Source organism: Leguminivora glycinivorella, chromosome 10, assembly GCF_023078275.1.
Source record: "Leguminivora glycinivorella isolate SPB_JAAS2020 chromosome 10, LegGlyc_1.1, whole genome shotgun sequence".
NCBI lineage: Eukaryota > Metazoa > Arthropoda > Insecta > Lepidoptera > Tortricidae > Leguminivora > Leguminivora glycinivorella.
In genome coordinates, this window is record NC_062980.1 from 18757975 (window position 1) to 18779806 (window position 21832).

Genomic DNA, 21832 nt, shown 5'->3' on the forward strand with positions numbered 1-21832 from the left:
ACCATTTTTTCGAGAAATCGCGTCACAAAGTTTTGAGAGTATAGTTGAGGCTGTTAAATAGGATCTTACTTCTTGAGTTTTAGGTCTATGAATTTGAAATTTAGCTATTTTTACTCGGAATGATATAACCCTCCATAAGATCACGCCACTTTTCGCAAAAAATATCATTTTTTTAAGATACAATGCCTGAAAGACAGGTATTTAGAGTTATGGCTGTATTGCAGAAACATTTTTTTATGATTTTGAGATGCGTCCAAAATTACACGATATTATTTGGTAAAGGTATCATGCAAATATATATGAAAAAACACTAAATAGTTAAAATAATTTTATTTACGAACTTTGACAGTAACGATAGCAATAATTATATGTAACTAGCTTATAATCATCAACATTATATTACGTCATTATCAAATAATATTAATTATTTAAAATTGAAACAAATAAAACTTTGTAGCTTACGTATCTTGGTGTCACCCTGGATGATGGAAGCCTGGATTTCAAGGAACACCTGACCAGCCTCTGCGAAGGTCAAGACCCGGAACAGCATCATTCACAAGCTTACTGGAACTACCTGGAGTGCCAGCGCAGCAACATTTCGGACAACCGCGCTATCCCTAGTCTACTCCTCTGCCGAGTACTGCTCAGCGTTGTGGCTAAACAGCACCCATACTACCGCGGCAACGCCCAGCTGAACCACACTATGCGACTCATCAGAGGCTGCCTAAAACCAACTCCCACACACTGGTTGCCGGGTTTGACTCATATTTTACCTCTGGTGACTCATATTTTACCTCTAAACTTCCGCCAAGAAAAGTGCCTATTTCGTGAAATCGCCAAGATTCGAGCAGACACAAGTTTACCCATCCACCGAGACCTCGACGCGCTAAAGGCTCTCAGACTGAAGTCTCGACTACCCCCCCAAAGCCCCTTAGAGGCATGGATAATGGACTGGGTAGCCAGAGCTCTTCCTACCGGTGTGATTTAAGGAGCCTCGACAGGTTTGGTGTCGGCTGAACCGTATCAGGGCAGGCATCGGAAACTGCTCATCTTTGTGATGCAGATGGGGATGGTGCGACTCTGTGGAGTTACAGTGTGGCCACCCAGATCCGACGGTGCACCATATAGCCTTCGAGTGCCCCATAACCAAGTTTAGCGGAAAAAGGGCAGATCTTAAGACACTTTCGACAAATCATCATCCTCCTTACGTTATTCCGGCATTTGCCACGGCTCACGGGAGCCTGGGGTCCGCTTTGACAACTAAGACACTTTCGACAAATGCCGTTGAATATCTTAAGTCTAGTTTTTTAATAATTTATGTAGAGAACAACGTGTACTGACTGGTAAAAATAATTATGACCTTAGTAATGAGACATATTGAACTGCACTTGTAAGAAAACAAAGTTGAGATTTGTTTAAACATTTTGTGTAGTAGTTTCGGCGTCGGGCTGGTAATTTTGTAATAATAAGTGTGATACTGACTGTTTGACACAATATTTAAAGGGATTTATCGCAATTAACACTCAAGTTTTTAGGACGCAACTCAAAACTTACATTTAAAATGTGTGCTATACAGCCACAACTCAAAACGGCCGTCGGTTTACATGCGAACAGACTGGCAAGTGGCCGTATAGCAGGGAATCTTCTGACAATTTATGGTCAATTCCATACGGCCACTTGTGAGAAAAAGGCTCTTAAGGACCTTTTTTGCTATGGCTCTCGAAATAAGGTCGTAAATTGAACAATTTTGAATACGAATCTGCAATAATCCAGAAAATTAAAAATTTTGAGTTGTGGCCGTATAGCAGGCACACGGCGAATTGTCAGTATATATGATAACAAAAACTTTTTTATGAAGGTAGTAGATCAATTTTATTATTAAGTGTACAACATGGGGCTTAAAACTCGTTATAGTTGGTAGGTTTATACTACAGCAATAGGCTCAACTGACCATTCGTGAATGCTATCGCATTTCAATAAGGTTCACGAATGATCAGCAGGCTTTACAAGGTTTTTCAGTAACATCCACTTAAATTTGGTTTTCATGCCTATACCAAGTTTTGGTGATTCGAGTAAAAGTGGGTAATCATTGTAAACTTTAGGAATTAAATATATTTTTGTTCTTCGTCCATATTAATTCTTTGCCGTTGGTTGAAACAGTTTGATTATTTTACTAGACCTACTGACTCGTTTACTTATCCTGATTTGTTTATGACAATCTGAGTAATAACTTTGTAAAACATTCAATTATATGTACAACTTACAATAATAGGAGAATTTTGAATAAAAACCCTTTTCAAATATTTTTGTGTAACTTTTTATTTTGATAATAACATGCATGTATTTTGCTTACAGAGCCCGTCCCGTCGGCCACAGACGCGGACGTCACAGACTCCGCACAACCGCCGTCGCGCATCTCCGCCGGTGAGAGCGGTACCTTAGGTAGCTGCTCACATACACGATCTTGTATTTTTATAGATTAGCACGTAATTAAAATTTTGACACGGCTTTTTACATGTGCAAATATGTCAAATTTGAGTTTTGAGTATGTATGGCTTACATAAATGGTAGTATTATTAAAATTGCATCTCCTCTGGTCAGCGGTACCTGAGATAGCTGCTCACTTACACGATCTCGTATTTTATAGATTAGCACGTATTTAATTGTCACTCTTTTTATTTTGCAAATATGAGTCAAATTTGAGCATAATGATCGCTTATTTACAAAGTAGGCCACGGACGCGAACGTCACAAACCGCACAGCCGCCGTGGCGCATCTCCGCTGGTGAGAGCGGTACCTTAGGTAGCTGCTTACATACATGATCTTCTAGTTTTATAGATTAGCACGTATTTAAACTATTATACTGCGTGTTTACAAGTATACGTCAAAATTAATTTGGTAATATGACGGCTTTGCAAAGCACAATTCACAAAGATAATAATTATTAATAAGTAAAATTGCATTTCTGCTGGTAAGAGCGGTACCTTAGGTAGCTTACATACACAATGTATTTTATAGTTTAGCACCTATTTAAGTGTCACTTGGCTCTTAATGCAAATATGCGTCAAATTTGAGTACAATGACCTCTTTACAAAGTAAAGCACAGACGCGGACGTCACAGACTCCACACAGCCACCGTCTCGCATCTCCGCCGGTGAGAACGGTACCTTAGGTACACGTACACGATACTGCTCACATACACGATCTTGTATTTTTATAGATTAATTAGCACGTATTAAATAATGGTTGTGCGTATGGAAATGGTCGCAATGGATTGTCAAATAATTGTATTTTCGTACGGGCGAAAAGGTACCACGATCTTGTATTTTTATAGATTAGCATGTATTGATTATTAAACTGTTTTGGCGGCTTTGAAAAGCACCTTATTCACGAACGTTTACGAAAATCACGCTAATAATCGTCTGTTCCTTTCCATCACACCAATAAGACGGAAACTTACAACAGTTGCCTTGACAACTTTAGTATGTAAACGTGTATGTTATAAGGTCAGTATGGGGAAGACCGTCTAACAATAAACTTGATTCGTGTTTCGAACTCGACTTTTATCACATAAGTTTACTTTACATAATTCACCAAAGTATTATAAAAACTGTGTAGAATATAAAATTTGTAGGCCCATAGAACCATACGGATCACTCCAGACTATTTTAATAGTCTAGTTTTATCCACTCAAACTTTATTTCAAATAAAGTATGCCGGGCTTGCCCGCACTGACCTTAGGTACTACTATACTTACCTCTACCCTACCCTAAAGGGTGTGATACCTATTTTGTATTGATTTTGCATTTTTTCTATGTACGATTACTATCTCGGTAACTAAAACAGCGCAGTTTAACTTGAAATTCACTTCAATAATATTTTATAACACCAAAGTTTAAACGAAAATAAATATGTGTTATCATTATGTATATTACATTTAACCAAAAGGCTCAATAACATGCAAATTTGACATTCACTTTAGCTAACCCAATATTTGGCATAAAATTTTACATACCTGTCGGATTTAAAATCGAACAAAGAGTTTCACAAAATGGTCACAGTCAAACCGTGTTGGCTTCGCTTTGAGGGTGACTGCCAAGCGTTCTGCGTCTGACATGACTGTAACGGGAAAGGCACAGTTTGGACTTTCTGTTTATTTCGGTCACGTTGTGCTTACATTACTTTACTGGGGTTGATATGCCACTAACAGCACTAGATTTCGATTTGTAATAAGTGTAGTATAAGCTGATTAAGCACTGGTAGTCATATTTATATCAAAAGTAGATACGTAAACAATAAAGAATTAAGATGAAACTAAAACATAAGAGCTTAAACATGTCAACGAGTCAAATTAAACAAACTGAAACTATAAATAAGTATACTTTTATACACATTTTACAGAAAAAAACATCTATAATTCCACACGTTCTCACATAGACACTAGAGTTCTTAAGTTATCTCTTTACACGTCAAAAATCGATTTCTGATTAAAACAAGTCTAATAAATCGATTCATTGCTAAATCCACGAACGATTGAGTATTTAATTCGTATTATTTTTAATAGAATACACCTACCACCGTCTGCATGGCTGCCTCAAACATTCAACCATCAAGGTGCAGTGCTGTAATCTTAATCTGAGGGGCACCTTTACTCTTTTACTAAGTAAGCACTTACTTACAGTGAACTATAAATCTCCCCAATATCATCTGAATTCAATCATTTCTACATAATCTATCTCATAACTCACCACACAGAAGGCAGATGTGCTCACTATAAAAGGCCCTCCATCATGTGCTTTAATGTTTGCCTGAATACAGACACAGGCCTGCACTGCAACATACATCACTGCTAACGGGTAGTATTTACATTTTAGTTGCACATAAAACCACAGTATGAATATTAGAAACAGGACAATAAAGAAATCTTCAAGAAAAGAGCCGGCAACGCACCTCAAACACTTTGGTGTTTCGGGTGTCCATAGACGGCAGTGGTCGCTTACCATCAGGCGAAATATCTGTTTGTTTTCCTCCTGTCGCATAAAAAATCATAATGTCGCGTTAGCACATAAGTACTAGGTACCTACCTAGTTACGTTATAACTTTTGTCGTTTGTTAGTCGCAATGAAGTAGAATATTTTAGTAAATTGGAGACTTCGGTAAAGAATAACTACTTAATCCTAGCTTAAGTACTACCTATATAAATGAATTCATTCATAATTTCTCCATGCACTTTTGCAGCTGATAGTACATCTTAAACACCAACGACTCCAACACTCCGTACCCTTGTTTTATTTATTTATTTAAACTTTATTGCACAAAAGACAAACTTAATGTACAAAAGGCGAACTTAATGCCATGTGGCATTCTCTACCAGTCAACCTTAAGGCAAAGCAGAGAAGATTGTAGGCGGTGCATTGAAAACAAAAGAACAGAAAAAGAAAATCAGAAATCTAAAACATACTTACATCAAATAATACATAAATACATATAATACATAAATATAATTTAATGATATATAAATATACTCAGAGATCATAGATACTTAATTCTACTTTGAACTACCAACTTGTACTATTTTATATTATGTGGAACTACCAGCAAAGAAATTACGCACAGATCTTTTGAATGTAGTCTTATTGGGTGCTTTCCTGATGCTAGGGGAAGACCATTCCAGAGGCGGGCCACCTGAACAGCAAAGCAATTGGACATGAAGCCCGTACGATGAAGAGGGATTGAGAGAGAGAGATTGCCAGTGGAACGAAGATTACGATCACGAGAGGCACCAAAAAAGTGAAACAAGGACTTTAGATATTCAGGGGAGTGAGGGTCATTGAGAATGGAATAGAGTGTGCAGAGCATGCGAATATTCCGCCGTTGCCGAATAGGGAGCCAGCCGAGCTGTGTGCGAAATGAGGACACGTGGTCGTATTTCCGGAGGCAGAAGATAAAGCGAATACAATTATTAAGGAGCCGGTCCAGCTTATTAAGAAGTTCTACGTTTAAGTCCGGGTAACACACATCACCATAATCGATAATGGGTAAAATCAAGGTGTTGACTAACAATATCTTGGTTTTTACTGGCAAGAAGTGTCTAAGCCGGTTGAGTGCATGAAGGGTGCCAGTAACCTTCCGACTAATCTCCGCAACCTGCGGTCTCCAACTCAGTGTGCAGTCCAAGTACACTCCCAGGTCCTTGACGCTCGGGCTAAAAGAAATAGGAGTGCCATTGAAGTGCACCGGCCTAACCGAATCTAGGTCCAGCTTGGCAAGTTGTCGCGAACTACCCAGGACAATAGCCTGACACTTTGCGGGATTCACAAATAAGCCAAACTTCTCCGACCATCGTTGAACATGTAGGAGATCCCCATTTAATTTATCAATGGCATTTGTTATGTCTGTTACATGGCATTTCTCGTAAAGTTGTAGATCATCCGCGTACAGATGGTATGCACAGCCTAACTCAGGGGTGATAAAGTTTATAAATGTAGAGAAGAGGAGAGGAGAGAGAATACCACCCTGAGGAACGCCGGTGACTAGGTCGCACCAGTCCGACAAGGACCGGTCAGCTCGGACGGCTTGCTTGCGTCCCCCAAGGTAGGCAGAAAACCATCTTAGAGCTTGGGGCGAAACATTTATATGGTTAAGAAGAGCAAGGAGAATGTCATGATCAACAGTATTAAATGCGTTAGAGAAATCAACTAAAATAAGGACTGTGACCATTTGATCCTCCATGCCCTGTCTTATGTCTTCAGTTACCTTAATCAAAGCAGTACATGTACTATGGCTAGGTCGAAAACCAGACTGAAGCGGACTTAGCCTTTAGCCTTGTTGAGCCCTATAGCCACCTTACTAACCGACAAATAGGTTACCTGGAACCAGAGGACTTCAGAGAGCTACCCATGAGCCTCATCATCAAACACATGGAGATGGTTGAAGAGGTCCTGAATAGCTGAAGGATCTTAAGATCGTAGGCAAAAGATCCCAATGGGTTCGATCATTTTCAGAATTTGGTTCCCCCCAATTAGCATAAGTCGTTAACAAAAATTAACTCGCTGTCAGTTTTGTGACGACAATTAAGCATAAAGTCTGTCTAAAAAATACTTTTTGCCCATTCTTAATGTAGATAATGGCTGAAAGTTTATGTAATTAACACAAAAACAATATTTTTATTGAAATGTCATGCTTAATTATCGTCACAAAACTGACAGTGAGTTAATTTTTGTTAACAGCTTACGCTAATTAGGAGTCCCAAATTTTGAAAATGCTTATACATATATACCACCACTTTTGGACGAAGTTTAAAGACCGACCCTAGTAAATTTCTGTTACAGTCACAAAAACATTCTGATAATGGAGTTTCCATATCGTAGTCAAATCAATGTACTGCATTGCATATTTCTATCGTGGTAAAGCTTTAGCCGGATTAAAATCTAACTATTATGCTCAGAAACAAACAGTAAACACAATCAGTTAAAATTTGTGTTTTTATTTTTCCGCGAATTAGTTTTAAATAAGTATTTGATATTGGAGGTTTAAAGTGAAGGAAATATTTAATTACCTATTTGTTGGCTTCAGATCAATACTTGTAAGTAATTAGGGAACATAAAACCACAAAAAAAATTTTTTCTATTATTATTATAAATGGACTTATCTACTCTTGGCCACAGACTAGCCAAAGGCACGGACGTGGCCTACGATGGAGTGAGCACGCCCAGAAGATGCCTGTTCACTCTTAATTTTAAGATAAATAAATAAATATATATAAATAAATAAGTATATTAATAAGACCCTTAAAAAGCTTAAAGACTCGTGACGTGTAGAGCATGCAACTTTTTGAGTAAATCATAATTTTCCTTCCTATTCCTTCTGGAGTACCCCAGGGTTCACACCTTGGTCCTTTATTTTTCATTCTGTATATCAATGATATGGCAACTTGTTTTCGGAGCTCTGAACACCTTATTTACGCCGATGACACAAAAATATTTAGAGCTGTGTCTTCGGAAGCGGATTGCCTTTTATTGCAAAAAGATTTAGACAATTTCGTTTTGTACTGTCATCGTAATCATTTGTTTTTGAATACAAATAAATGCTTTGTTATTAGTTTTAATCGAAAGCACAATCCTATCTTTTACAATTATAATTTATCTGGCACTCACATTGCGCGAGTATCTTCCGTTAAAGACTTAGGTATCACTATGGATTCGCAACTTAATTATAATGAACATATTGATAATCTGTGTAAACGTGCATATAAGAGGTTAGGAATGATCCTTCGCGTTGGTCAACCCTTCAAACGGCCAAATACTTATAAATTATTATTTTATTCTTTTGTTAGGAGTATCCTTGAATTCGGAAGTGTTATCTGGACCCCGCAGTACCAAGTACATATTGACCGTTTAGAGAGGATACAAAAAATTTTCCTAAAATCTTTGAGTTACAGAACCGGAAACTATTTTGCTAATTCCACCTTGTCAGCGAAACATTTTGGTGTACCTTCCCTTTCTGACCGTAGAATTTATTTAGATGTCATGTTTTTGTTCAAACTTCTTAAAGGTAGTATTAATTGCCCTAATCTGCTAAATCGAGTTACTTTTAGTTGTCCGCGTCAGCCCTTGCGCCCTCGATCGCTGTTTCACATCAGTTTTTGTGTCAAGAACTATTCTAGACATACCTTTTTCAGACGAGCTCCTAGAACCTATAATAAACACCTTTTTGATGTTGATTGTTTCCAAAATTCGTTGGCTATTCTAAAAACTATTGTTAAACGTAAGTTGTTTTAATAACATAATTACTTTAGGATTATGTTTATGTTGTATGCAGTTTAATTTAAAATTTTTCTTGTATTACGTTACGTTATGTTGTTTTCTTATATTCATTTAGTGAACATTATTTGGTTTACAATTATGAACCTCCAGGTCTTTTGTTATTGTTTTTCTCTTTTTGCAGTACATTTTTGTATTGCCAATATGTAATGTGTTTATGTGACTGTTTGGTTTCTGAATAACATACATACATACATACAATCACGCCTGTATCCCATAAAGGGGTAGGCAGAGCACGTGAAACTACTAAAGCTTCAGTGCCACTCTTGGCAAATAAGGGGTTGAAAGAAAACGAAACTGTGACATTGCAGTGACAGGTTGCCAGCCTCTCGCCTACGCCACAATTTAACTCATATCCCATAGTCGCCTTCTACGACACCCACGGGAAGAAAGGGGGTGGTGAAATTCTTAACCCGTCACCACACAGGTAAACTAAAAAAAAAAAAAAAAAATTGTAATGTATATTAAAAAAATGTTACCAGGAGATCGGATACAAAGTTAAATATAAATAACCTAACCACAAAATTAAAATTTTGGAAAAACCCCCGACCATAACATAGTGGTCCGATTTTCATGAAACATGGCTAAGAACACTCCCGACTAACTCAGCTTTCAGACAAAAAAATAATAAATCTAAATCGGTTCATCCGTGCGGGAGCTACGATGCCACAGACAGACACACACACAGACATACAGACAAACAGACAGACTGACAGACACGTCAAACTTATAACACCCCGTCGTTTTTGCGTCGGGGGTTAAAAAATTACAAAATTATTCATAGATAGTCAAATATTTTTAGAAGGTTAAGGAGTCTCGCAATCTTCAAATGTTCTATTTCTCTGTCGCAGAATGGAGCGGCATGACTGGCGGCCCTCCTGCAGAGGTGGTGCTTCGACTGCATCCTCCTCAGACCACCCTCAGAAGCAACGTCTCCTCAATGTCCAACTCCAGTGAAACTACGAGTAAGTGCTCCATAGTGTGCTCCACACATCTCATCTTCACTGTGACAGTAGAAAGGCAGTCAAAAGTGCAATCTTACTAAACAAAACTTTAGCTACTTACCAACATACCTGATCAGTTACATATCACTGCGGCTTCGCTCGCGTTAGAAAGAGACAAAAAGTGGCCTATGTCACTCTCCATCCCTTCAACTATCTCCACTTAAAAAATCAGGTCAATTCGTCGCTCCGTTTTGCCGTAAGAGACGGTCAAACAAACAGACACACATACTTTCCCATTTATAATATTAGTATATTAGTATGGACTTATTCACTATAAATTACATAAATACATAATTATGTTAATCTAACTAGTAAGTACATAGATATTAGGTTTAGTTTATTGACGATGCATGTTGCGGATTTTCCATTGTTTTACTTTTTGACGTAGCTTGTAGCTAATAACGGAATTTGTATTCAGCTGACGAAGACTGCGTTGCGGATTTGAGAATATGGTCTCTGAATAAAGTAATACATACTAGTAAAGTAGAAGACCAAGAACCCCTAAAGAAGTCTTAATAAATGAATATAATGTTTGTTTCACTTCAGAATAACAATTTTGTCCACTTTTACCTGATCCCATCCTACCCTTTGCAATCTCTCACGTTCCATTTGTTAGCACGAAACGATTTATCTCATCTTTTTGGTGTGGCGTGGAATCGAAAATGTTGTCATCTATATTCTTTGAGAAATAATGACCACGGTCTCTTGAAAGTCACCAAAATCTTAAAAGATTTCTTGAAATAACAATTCTTTATATTCTTCCCATAAGTGTTACGTCGACCAGTACAACTGATGAAGCAAAACTGATTAACTATTCCTCTCAACAGATGGCAGCGGAGTAGTGGTCCGCGCAGAAGAAGCCCTAATAGTGGCCTTCGTCCTCCTGCTGTGGGTGGCGGCCATTGCGCTCTTCTTCAACCGTTGGGGCAAGATAAGGTGCGTCTATAAACTGTACGTGGACTCCTTCCTATTTATGAGCACCAGTAGATACTGAGCACACTCGGTGGATGGCTTGACTGGTCTGTGGTAAAAAATACAGCGTTCAATAATTAGATATTTTGGGAAAACAGGTAGACATCTTGTATTAACGTGGTAGCAGTTGTAGATACATCACATCATGGTTGAATTTAAAAAAATTAGGCTGGAAGCATCAATCTCGATGATGAAAGAGTACATACCCACTTAAATACTTAAGTTCTGTTAAAAATACTGATTGCGTTCCAAAAAATATGAGTATGCATATGAAATCTTACTCCAACTATAACATTTAAAATTGAAGCCTTAATAATCCACCGAGTGTGTATCTTGGAGTGCACTGATTACAAATTTCAGAGACTTAACAGAAACTGGCAAAAAATTTTCACGAATAATCTTTTTATTATTTATTATTTTTTCATTGTCAATGTTAAAAATAAGTCAGAAGAAGAGAAAGAAACTTCAGCTAAATTTAAGTAAAACAATGTTTTTTGTTAAACATAGGTTAGGAAAGATTATAGGTTATTCTGAAGGCGCTAAAGAGGTATTATTGAGATTTCAGGTTCAGTAGTTAATTAAGTAACATTCACCCTCGGCCGTAATGTTTTTGGGATACTGCACGCCTACTTACTACGATAAATTGGATCACAAAAAACATATCAGATAAAAACTGGGAGTACCTAAGTGGGAAAAGGTTCATACATTTGCAGTAAATCGAATTCAAAACCAAAACTATAGGTTGACATTTCAAGTTCAATGATACGGGGTGCCATTTCACAGGATGCTGGAACCGTACCAACCCAAGTTCCAGCAGCAGCATCGACAGAGCTGCGCCCTGGCGGAGAACTCCGTGTCTGTCGCGCCACATGTAAGTATAACCTGGGTACTCATAGCGTTGTGTTCCTGCCGGTGAGTAAGGCTGCCATAGCTCTCCGAGGGTGCGGTGTGCTGGTGACGGAAAGACCTACGGAACTAATTTGTACCGTATATTGAGTCGTCGGCAACCCGGACCCTTCTTGGAACTTGTACACTCCTTTTTGCTGTGTACTTAACACAGCAAAAGGGAGGGTACAGGTTTCTAATGGGTTGGCAACGCGCAAGTGGCACTTCTTGAGTTGCAGGCGTCCATAGGTTACGGTGACCGCTTTCCATCAGGCGCACCGTATGCTTATTTGCCACCGACGTAGTATTAAAAAAAAACCTGAGTTCATTACAAGCGGCTCGATGCTGATATAGTACATTACGATACAAGTGCGTAAAGTGCGCAAAGTTCGAAACGAGTGGCGACAAATTTAATTAAAACACGACCGAAGGGAGTGTTTTAAATCGACACGAGTTTCGAATTTCCTTTTCGCACGTGTATCGTACGACGTTTTTCAGTACAGATGAGCCTCCAAAGTTTCGACCTAGCATATAATGAACCACTTCTCGCACTAGTGCGTAAAAAAAACACCATCTGTACTGAAAAATATGTTTCCACCCCAAAACTTCACAAAAGAGTATAATTTATTTAACAGTTAAGGAGTAGGGTAGACCGGGGACAATAGAAACATGTTACGGTTGAAACAAGTCAAATTTCTCGAAAACTACAATACCTACGTGGAATACGCAATACTCACGACACGCGGTCGATCATTTTGCAAGTTTGAACCAATAAGGATCGGGCACGCGAGTGACGTGGCAGTGTCAGGGAGCCGATGAAAATTTTCGACCGAAAAAGTAAGTATTGGCGTTCTCGTATATTTTTGTCTAATTTTATGTAGCCGTGTAGTATGAAAATTTTAATTTACTAAGTGATATGAGTGTGGATACTATAATATTTTTAGTGCCATGTAACAGTGATGAAGTGTCATTAATTGGTAAATAATTGACTTTGAAATCAAACATGTGTTGTAGGGACGATAGAAACAATGTACTTGTGGACGATTGAAACGTTTCAAACGTCCCTGTGTTTTAATCGTCCCCACAAGTAACCGACTATCAATAAAATGGGGTTCTGTTTTTTGTAAATATAACAGCGTGTAAATTCCACGAATGAAAGCAGCAACATGTACGTATAACTCCGGCCTGAAAACAGAAGAATGCGACCGACAGATCTTCAAAAATGTCTACATACAGTGCACACCGCTGTGCTACTGACTGGTTATGATTGAAACAAGGTTATAATTGAAACACCCACTTTTGTATGAAAAACATTAATATTTTTTACGACTATTCCATAGAATTATATCTTATTGTTTCATCTTAACCAAAATGATAAATTTATATGTAAGAAGTTACTGAAACAAAGAAGATTAAAAGTCATGTATTTCTTTTTTTACATACGTTTCTTTTGTCAAGATCTTGAAAGAATCTTCAGGCGCTGATATTTTTTGTATAGTTTGTGCTACGAAAGTGATCTTTTGGTGGTCTGTTCTTATGACACGGCAGTCATTATTAAATATATGAATAAAAACATTCCTTTATTTTTCCCCAAATTAATTAAGGTGTTTCAAATGACCTCGCATAGTGTTTCAATTGACAACCATGTGGGGTCAATTGAACCACTCTCCCGCTTCCTCTTTAATTTCATAATACAAAATAACCATGGGCAACATACCTCTAAAACTATTTTTGTTTAAAAGCCTAATAAATTTCCTTCTAAAAAATAACTTTCATATCTTCCTAACTATTCAAATTAAAATGCTACAGGCGATTAAGTATAAATTGTTTCAGTTGTCCCCGGTCTACCCTAATAAAGGAGGAAAGACGGAATTAAGGAAGGAAGTAAGGGGTGATTAAGTAAAGAAAAAGAAATTCTATAAGTTATGGTTATGAGACATGTATGCCTGTTTACTGTAAACTGTAGTTTAGTGGTCAAGAATTTTTTAATCGTCACGCTATTGGTGTCATGTATGTTTTGAATCTTTCGGAGATCCTTCGTCCAGGCACACTATTCACGGTGGCTTGAGTGGTCACATTCATCTAATATAATCTATTTTGCAGCACCGCGCTTCCCTATCGCGTGGCTGCGTGTCCTATGACTGCGGTGTTGGCTTTCCTGCCTACCAGCCTTGTGGCTACCTCCCTCATCGTCTTAGACAGGTAAGAAAATGTCCAATGAAAAATGAAAAATTGTTACATACATACATATAATCACGCCTGTGTCCCATGAAGGGATAGGCAGAGCACATGAAACTACTCGTTTCAGTGCCACTCTTGGCAAATAAGGGGTTGAAAGAAACCGAAACTGTGACATTGCAGTGACAGGTTGCCAGCCTCTCGCCTACGCCACAATTTAACCCATATTCCACAACTTGAAATTGTTATTCACAACAAAACTTTGAAACCAATATAAGGTGCTTTAGGGTAATTCCGAAAGTCGTCTAATTACGAAAGTCGCATAAGAATCACCATTATTTCCATCATATCAAGATTCTCCTTTCGGAATTACCAGATCATTTTTGTCATTCGGAATTATCCTAATGCACCTTAAAACGTTCTTATTCATCGTGTAACTACGAATGTATAAGTACATTCACCGGCATAAAGAAGTGTTGATATTCTAGTACCTTGTCGCTTTTAATCGTTTGACCTTTTCGTATGACATTTCAAACAAGACGTTAATACGACAAGGTACAGAAATCATCACTTATTTATGCCGGTGATTTTACCCACAAAATAACTCAGTTTAACATAAGCTACACACAATCACTATTACATGCAATCAGTGTTGCCAGATTATAATTCTGTAAATCTGTAGGCTGCGGCCAAAATATCCGTAGAATTCCGTAGATCGCAATTTAAAAAATCCGTAGTTCTACAGACTTTTCCTTTAAGTTTTTATGGCCGATTCCGTCTCTAGAAAAAGCGGAAAATTTAAAAAAAATAGGATAATTAAAAGCCATGAAGAATTAAAATTTCGCGCTTTTTTACAAACACACGCCTCTGTTTGACAGACTATATTGAAGCATAAATAATGAGTAATGAAAAGTAGAAGTGTATGTAGCACTTCTACTTTTTCGCCATATTATTACAGTGCGTACCTACCAAAGGTATTGGTACGCTTCAATTCCGTTCCCTTTTACTACATTAGTGTAGCCTTAGAAAGTTAGATCTTGTACAGCGTGAGCGGCGTGTAACGAAACGCAAAAGTATAAATAGTCGCTATAGTCCGAATTGAGTCCGAAGCACATCCGAAGCGTGACAGACGGGAATCACGTTTCGTTATTAGCAATAACTCACAATATCTTTATTGCTCACATGTATAATTTAGTAAAAAATTGTGTTATTGGAATTCCGTAGAAATTTCAAAAAAAACCGTAGGTCTGTGTTGAAGCCCCGAAATCCGTAGATCTACAGACTTTTCCGTAGATCTGGCTCCACTGCATGCAATTTCTATGCATCTGGTGCAACTTCAAGTAGTTAAATTCAAGTACAGTCACGCTTGAGAACGCGAATCATGCTAGCCGGCCTATAAGACAAATAAGTCGAACGAAAACCTATAAATTAACAAAATATGAATAAAACATAAAAATATACAATTTTATTCAAGTTATTTGTTAATTTAACTTAAGGAACATAAAATTATCTTAAAAAAAAACTAAACTACTAAATCTAAAATTACATACTTACATACATACAATCACGCCTGTATTCCATATAGGGGTAGGCAGAACACATGAAACTACTAAAGTTTCAGTGCCACTCTTGGCAAATAAGGGGTTGAAAGAAAACGAAACTGTGACATTATTCTAAAATTAAACTTAAAATAAAATAAAAAACTTAAAATACATAGTTCATTTTAAAATATTAAGAGCGTTTTATGTTGTAGGTAAAAACTTTCAGAGATACAGCGTGAGTACTTTGCAATAGCCAAAGTAATCAAAAACCTTTTGTATATTTTGAGTAACACATCAAACATTCACGTCACAAAAGCAAGAAACAAATCAATCGAAAAGTAATCTACAACTTATATAGCAAAGGTCTCGAAGAAAATAGAACGAAGATTTTTAAGGAAAAGATTTGGAACACTGATCTGAGAAAGTTCAGAAACAATTAATAAATGTAACTTTAAAAGCTTTTATCAGAGAACAACTTTCATCAGACTTAATGTCCTTTAATAAAAAATTATCCTTATAAACTTGAAATGGAAAATACATTTCAAATTGATCGGTTTATTTTCATACATAGTCAGTTACTGCTAGTAAGACATAAGGTCAGACAGAATAACTGCAACTAATCCATACTAATATTATAAATGGGAATGTGTGTGTGTCTGTTTGTTTGTCCGTCTTTCACGGCAAAACGGAGCGACGAATTGACGTGATTTTTCAAGTGGAGGAGATAGTTGAACAGATGAAGAGTGACATAGGCTACTTTTTATCTTTTTCTAACGCGAGTGAAGCCGCGGGCAAAAGCTAGTAAAATATAAAGTACAACTTTGACTGCCTAAAACTATTAACTACGGTAATTTTACTGCAAATTAATTGCCTTCACACAGTAGATTAGTTATCTAGGTTTTATTTTTTCTGACTCTCACACAAAAATAGATTTTGTATTCTTTAAAATGCGATTTTTATATGAGATGGCAGAAATACCCCGCCGAGGGGGAATTTCAACTTTTGATAATAAGTTTCGTTACGGTGAACCTACTGGTAAACCAGATATCATGTGGTTTGTCAAAGCACAAGTAACTTAACTAAAACCCTCATTTTTAGGTAGGTCTATTCCGTTTGTGTAAAAAAAAAACACTTACAAGCGGGGTAATTAAAACTGGTCTCCATACTAAGTAGTGATGGGAATCGCGCCTATTAGAAATCTGTAGATACTGTGTCTATAGGTGCATACCGTCTAGCCGCGCACCCTTTATTCTCTGTTCATAATCAGAACAATAGGGGGCTAAATTTTTAAAATAATTGATAATACACAATGACGTCCAATAAAACAAAATTATAGCCCTTTCCAGAGCCAGTATCACTAAATAAGGTATAAATATAGATACAAATCCTCGAATCGAGTACATCACTAGTTATGTTGATTTTCATATAAAATATGGCGGGGTTTTAAAACTACCAAATAGTCGAAGTTAGCCTCCATCGCAATTTGGGCGGGGCAGTTTAAACTATCGTTTAAATACTATTAAAATATGAAAGTCAGAAGATTGAAGGACATACAAACATAAAATGGTTTATAATTATGCAACTAACTGTAGAAAAAAATGTTAAATCACATTAAAACCACATTTTTTATGGAATATTTGAGAGGCTGTCTCTCACGCGCAATCTACCAATTTCGTCAAAAACTACACGGTCGTGTAGATCAGGGTGGCTAGCCGAATGGCACAATCGCTCACGAAACGCTCACGAAACGAAGCGCTAGTAGATATCTATCTCTATCGCGCTTGCGTATTGGCGCGACAGAGCCAGCGGCGTATCGCTTTCGTTTGGCGTCGGAGAAATGCCATTCGGCTACGGGGCCAGAGATCATTAGGTCTATTAACACCATCTACGGTGAAATGATGAAAGAGCTTATACGCTATCTGGACATTTATATGGCAAAATATGAAAGATATTTTGATTAGTTACAGTTGCCCCGTAGTTACTATTGTCACCTTATAGTCATGTCACATGTAAACTGGCGCAGTCGGTAGGATGACATATGTAGTCTAGTGTACACAATCTGTGGCAAACGTCCAGCAGCTTGTTCAAATGACAAGCACCCCTTCTCAAGCAGGCATTAACATACTCAAATGCAATACGCGCCGCCTGCTGCATTAACCTTCTCAGTCTATTGATGATATAAAATTATAACCATTACTACAATAGGGATGTCGACTACATATAAAAATGGCATTCTGTTTAGTCCGTCAGTTAGATCGTCCAAAAATACTGAACACATATTTTTCGCTTTTTCTAATTAATGAAAAAATACTTCTAAGTAAAACTTGTACCTAGGCGTGACGTCACGCGAAACTTCAACGCACTGTACCGTCATCATTTTTCGTTAACGAGAAAAAATAAAAAATACGTGTCTAAAATTCTTTGATAATCTAACTGACGGACTAATTCGTTTTTTTTAGTCGTCTCGCCTATTATAACCACAAATATATAGAAAATAAGGAGATCGGACATGCCGACCGATTTGTATTGAATACGCCTGTCGCGATGGACGCTCCTATTGGGTTATTGCGCACTACACGCTTATTATTTCCATATCTGTGTGCTCAATGTAGTTGAATGAACTAACTACTGCGACGACCGGTGGCGAGGCATGTCTGCTCTCAAGTATTAAGCAAATATTCTGGATTACCTATTTCGACATCACTAACTTTCCACCTATATTCAAACTCCATCTTTTTTTCAGAACTCCGTGTTCGTGGGCAGTATGGGCGGCATGGCCTTGATCCCCGAGAGCCCGCCGCGGCGCTCGCGCTCCGCCGCCGACCTGCCCGCGCTCGTCCCCCCCTCCTCCGACCACCCGCACGCCACCCCCCGCTCCTCCCGCGCCGCAAGCCTCCACAGCGCCGTCGACCTCCGCATCTCAGTACCCTCCCCCCGCGCCTCAAGAGCAGCCAGCTTACACTCCTCGGTAGACATGCCGTCCGTCCAAGTACACATTCGAGGGTCTGGGGGTAACCTCAATAAGCCAAGAAGTCCAAGGAGGTTGACTATAACTAATGTGTGAGGTCAGCCGCTACAGTCCGAGAGGTTCTAAACTGATGATGAGGCGATCTCTATCAGTTTGGCCAGCTCATGAAGTGGAATTTGATTCTTTTGACTGGTTTCCCAGTATACACTTAGTGCCACTGTCATGGAAGCTACTCTTTATAAATAACCTGATGGGCATTTTCGCGAGAACAATCACCATTTGTTTTCTAAGGTAATTAAATTTATGTTTTTCCTACTCAGAATCACGAGCCCTTTCGATCTAGGGCAAAAAACAAGAGACAAAAAAATCCCAAAAATTTTCCATTATTTTGCGTACTTTCGACTTTGTAACCGCTGTACTGTACAAAGTGTTTGAAAAATGGTTACGAAGTAGAAAAATTAAATTTGGGACGCTTTTTTTACCTACTTAGATCGAAAGGCCTCGTGATACTGAGTAGGAAAAACATTAAATTTACCTATTTTAGGGGAAAAAAGTTTTTGAATCTTTTTTCGCGTAAATGCCCTCATAACTGAAATATAATATCAACTCATGTACATTATGTGTAATATTTTCCGAAATCAGTCAAATAAATAATACAAATTGCAAAAATCTTCAGATTTCTAACTCTCGGATTGTAGTTGCCTTCAACAATATATCAGAAACATAATGTATATTTATATCTCACTTGCTCACGTTTCTATTGTATTTCTCTATCGCGACACTCCACTGCTCGTTCCAAACCCCCTTAGCACGATTTGCATTGTCGCTCGTCTCAGTACTTGAAGTGATGTTTAGTTGAAGTCGCGTGCTAGGGATCGACGAAAACATGTCATTAAAATCCATTTTCATGGCCAATTTATTTAAGGACATATTTAAGTTCAGATAAGTGGAGTTTTTTTGTATGTAAGTTAAGGGGGACAATTTGGACTGGGTGGGGGAAACTCAAATTAATAAGGCAAAACATGGAAAAAATCGATCTGTTGATGAAATTGTTCCCCACTCGAAATTACTCCAGTTTTTATTAGTTCAACAACTTAACTATTTTCATGTCAACACATGAAAACTTACTAAGTACTAAGTAGGTACTAATGTTTACCGTGTATCAGGCCGCTGCTGGCGATGAAATCAATTGAAGTTTACGTACAATCAGAAAAATTCTGATATGTCACATCTGGCCCCCTAGCCGAATGGCATTTCCACGACGCGAAACGAAAACAAAACGCCGCGAAAGGTAGTCTGGCTCTGTCGCGCCAATACGCAAGAGCGATAGAGATAGATATCTACGAGCGTTTCGTTTCGTGAGCGTTTCGTAAGCGTTTGAGCATTCGGCTACGCACGCTGAGTAGAAACTCTAACAATATACGAAGTAACACCTAAATGAGCATTTCTTTTTTTTTTTGCCACTTTTATGAAGTGTGATATTTTTGAAAAAAAAATATGCTATTTCTACTCAGAATTACTAGCTTTTTCAATCCTAGTAGTAAAAAAAATTGTCCCATACGATTTTTTCTTATTTTGTTACCATTTTCCGTACATGTTGTATGGGGTAACAAAAGAGGAAAGTAACAAAAATGTATGGAAATTCTGGGACACTTCTTGTCTCCCAGTGAGATTGAAAGTACTCGTGATTCTGAGTACAATTGACCTAAAATTCCCTAAAACAATCAAAATTTTTTTATTGGCAAAAAAAAAGAAATGCTCAAATAATAACTTCGAAGAAAACTATCTTTCTTCAGAGCAAAGAAATTATAACATGTTTATTAAAATTCCTAGGGGTGTAATCACCATAATATTCTAAACAAAGTTGCTCAATGTGAGTTTACAATATATTTGCTTAATTCTAAAGTGTCAAAACCCTATATGGGTTACCTACAAAATAAATTAATTTAAAATTCACCCTTTTTTTGGCAAAATAAAATTAGGTACAATTGATAGACAAAAAAAAACTTAGACAAAATACCAAAAAAGGTGTAATATGAACAGTTTTTTTTTTTTTCAACTTATTTTTTTTTAATTTGTAACACTATGCGGTATAACTGTACTTTTTTTTTAATATTACCCTATAAGTATTTTATCTCTAACAAAGTACCAATTAAACTTTAAATTATATAAGCTATCCTCTTTCAACGTTTCCAGTAGAGTAGTGTCTTATCTCTTTCTCTTCATATCTGTGCTCGTGTGTAAGGTCTCTTAGTGCGTTGGACGCAAATTATTAGTCGTGTGGTGCTACTTTAAGAAAAGAGAAATAAGTAGGTACTTACTTTTCATTTCCTTAATATAACTACGTGTGAGGAAAATATTATTTATTGTTATCTTGATTTTATCTGGAAATCATTTAAACAAGTGTGATCAGGCAAGATGTCCATACATAGACGTATTTCAATTGTTTCGCTGCTTACCCGTGTCAATTTTTGACACGTTTTAACTTTTCTAATAATTAAATTGTTTTTATAAAATTCGACAAAAAAGCACATTTTTTTCCCTGGGGCCCATTTCTCGAAGCTACAAGTTACAATTTACAAGTGGTTGTCAATGTCTAATATAACAAGTTGGAAAGAGACTTCCGCTTGTAACTTGTAACTTTCAGTTTTGAGAAATGGGGGTTTCGATCTTAAACGGACAGTCTGTACGTACATAAAAGTGTGTTAGGTACATTTTAAGTCATCTTAAATAAATTAAATTAAAATACTTATTTCTGCCCTATCCTATACGTCCTTTGCTTATTATAGTATTACCAAAAATATATATTTAAGAGAAATAAAAGAATTCAATAGCTTTATCAAATAAACAATATTTTATATAAAATCTAATACAAAGTAGAAAAATGTAAATTTTAGACCAATCGAAACTTGTACATATTATCTTATACAATAATTGTAGTAACTTTGAATTGTATAACTTTCAATTGAATATGTATTTTAATTAATTGTAAGTATTAAAACGATTATAAAGGATATCTACAGATTTATCTAACTTCAACAAATATTAAGTTTCAGAATATCAATTACAGATTTATGTTTTCAAGATAATTTATAAAAAAATTAAATAAAACAAACTGCAGACAAAAATGAGTGTTTTTTTTATTTGTAGTTATATTTACCGTCGTAACAATCAATACTTTATTAATATTATAGTATGTGTGTCTGTTTGTTTGTCCATCTTTCACAGCAAAACGGAGCGACGAATTGACGTGGTTTTTTAAAGTGGAGATGGTTGAAGGGATGGAGTTTGACATAGGATACTTTTTGTCTCTTTCTAACCCCCACTTCCCTAAAATGGGGGCTGTAAGTTTGTATGGAGTAGTCTGTAATTTTCGAATTTAACTCGAGCGAAGCTGAGCTAGTCGCTTACGCCGTGGCTTGCGTGGGCGAAGTCGCGCGTCGCCGTCGCGTCTCATACTTC

At 37.1% G+C, this 21832-nt stretch overlaps 1 protein-coding gene across 1 annotated transcript in view; it reads left to right on the top strand.

Annotated features, from left to right (window-relative positions):
- LOC125230415 overlaps window positions 1-19886 on the top strand; it is a 42861-nt gene extending 22975 nt beyond the window's left edge. The window contains exons 2-8 of the mRNA XM_048135553.1: window positions 458-755; window positions 2356-2424; window positions 9674-9787; window positions 10654-10762; window positions 11582-11669; window positions 13787-13885; window positions 18146-19886. Coding sequence (XP_047991510.1) covers window positions 458-755; window positions 2356-2424; window positions 9674-9787; window positions 10654-10762; window positions 11582-11669; window positions 13787-13885; window positions 18146-18466 — 1098 coding nt within the window. The 3' untranslated portion in view covers window positions 18467-19886. The remainder of the gene's footprint in view (window positions 1-457; window positions 756-2355; window positions 2425-9673; window positions 9788-10653; window positions 10763-11581; window positions 11670-13786; window positions 13886-18145) is intronic.
- Window positions 19887-21832: the final 1946 nt, after the last annotated feature.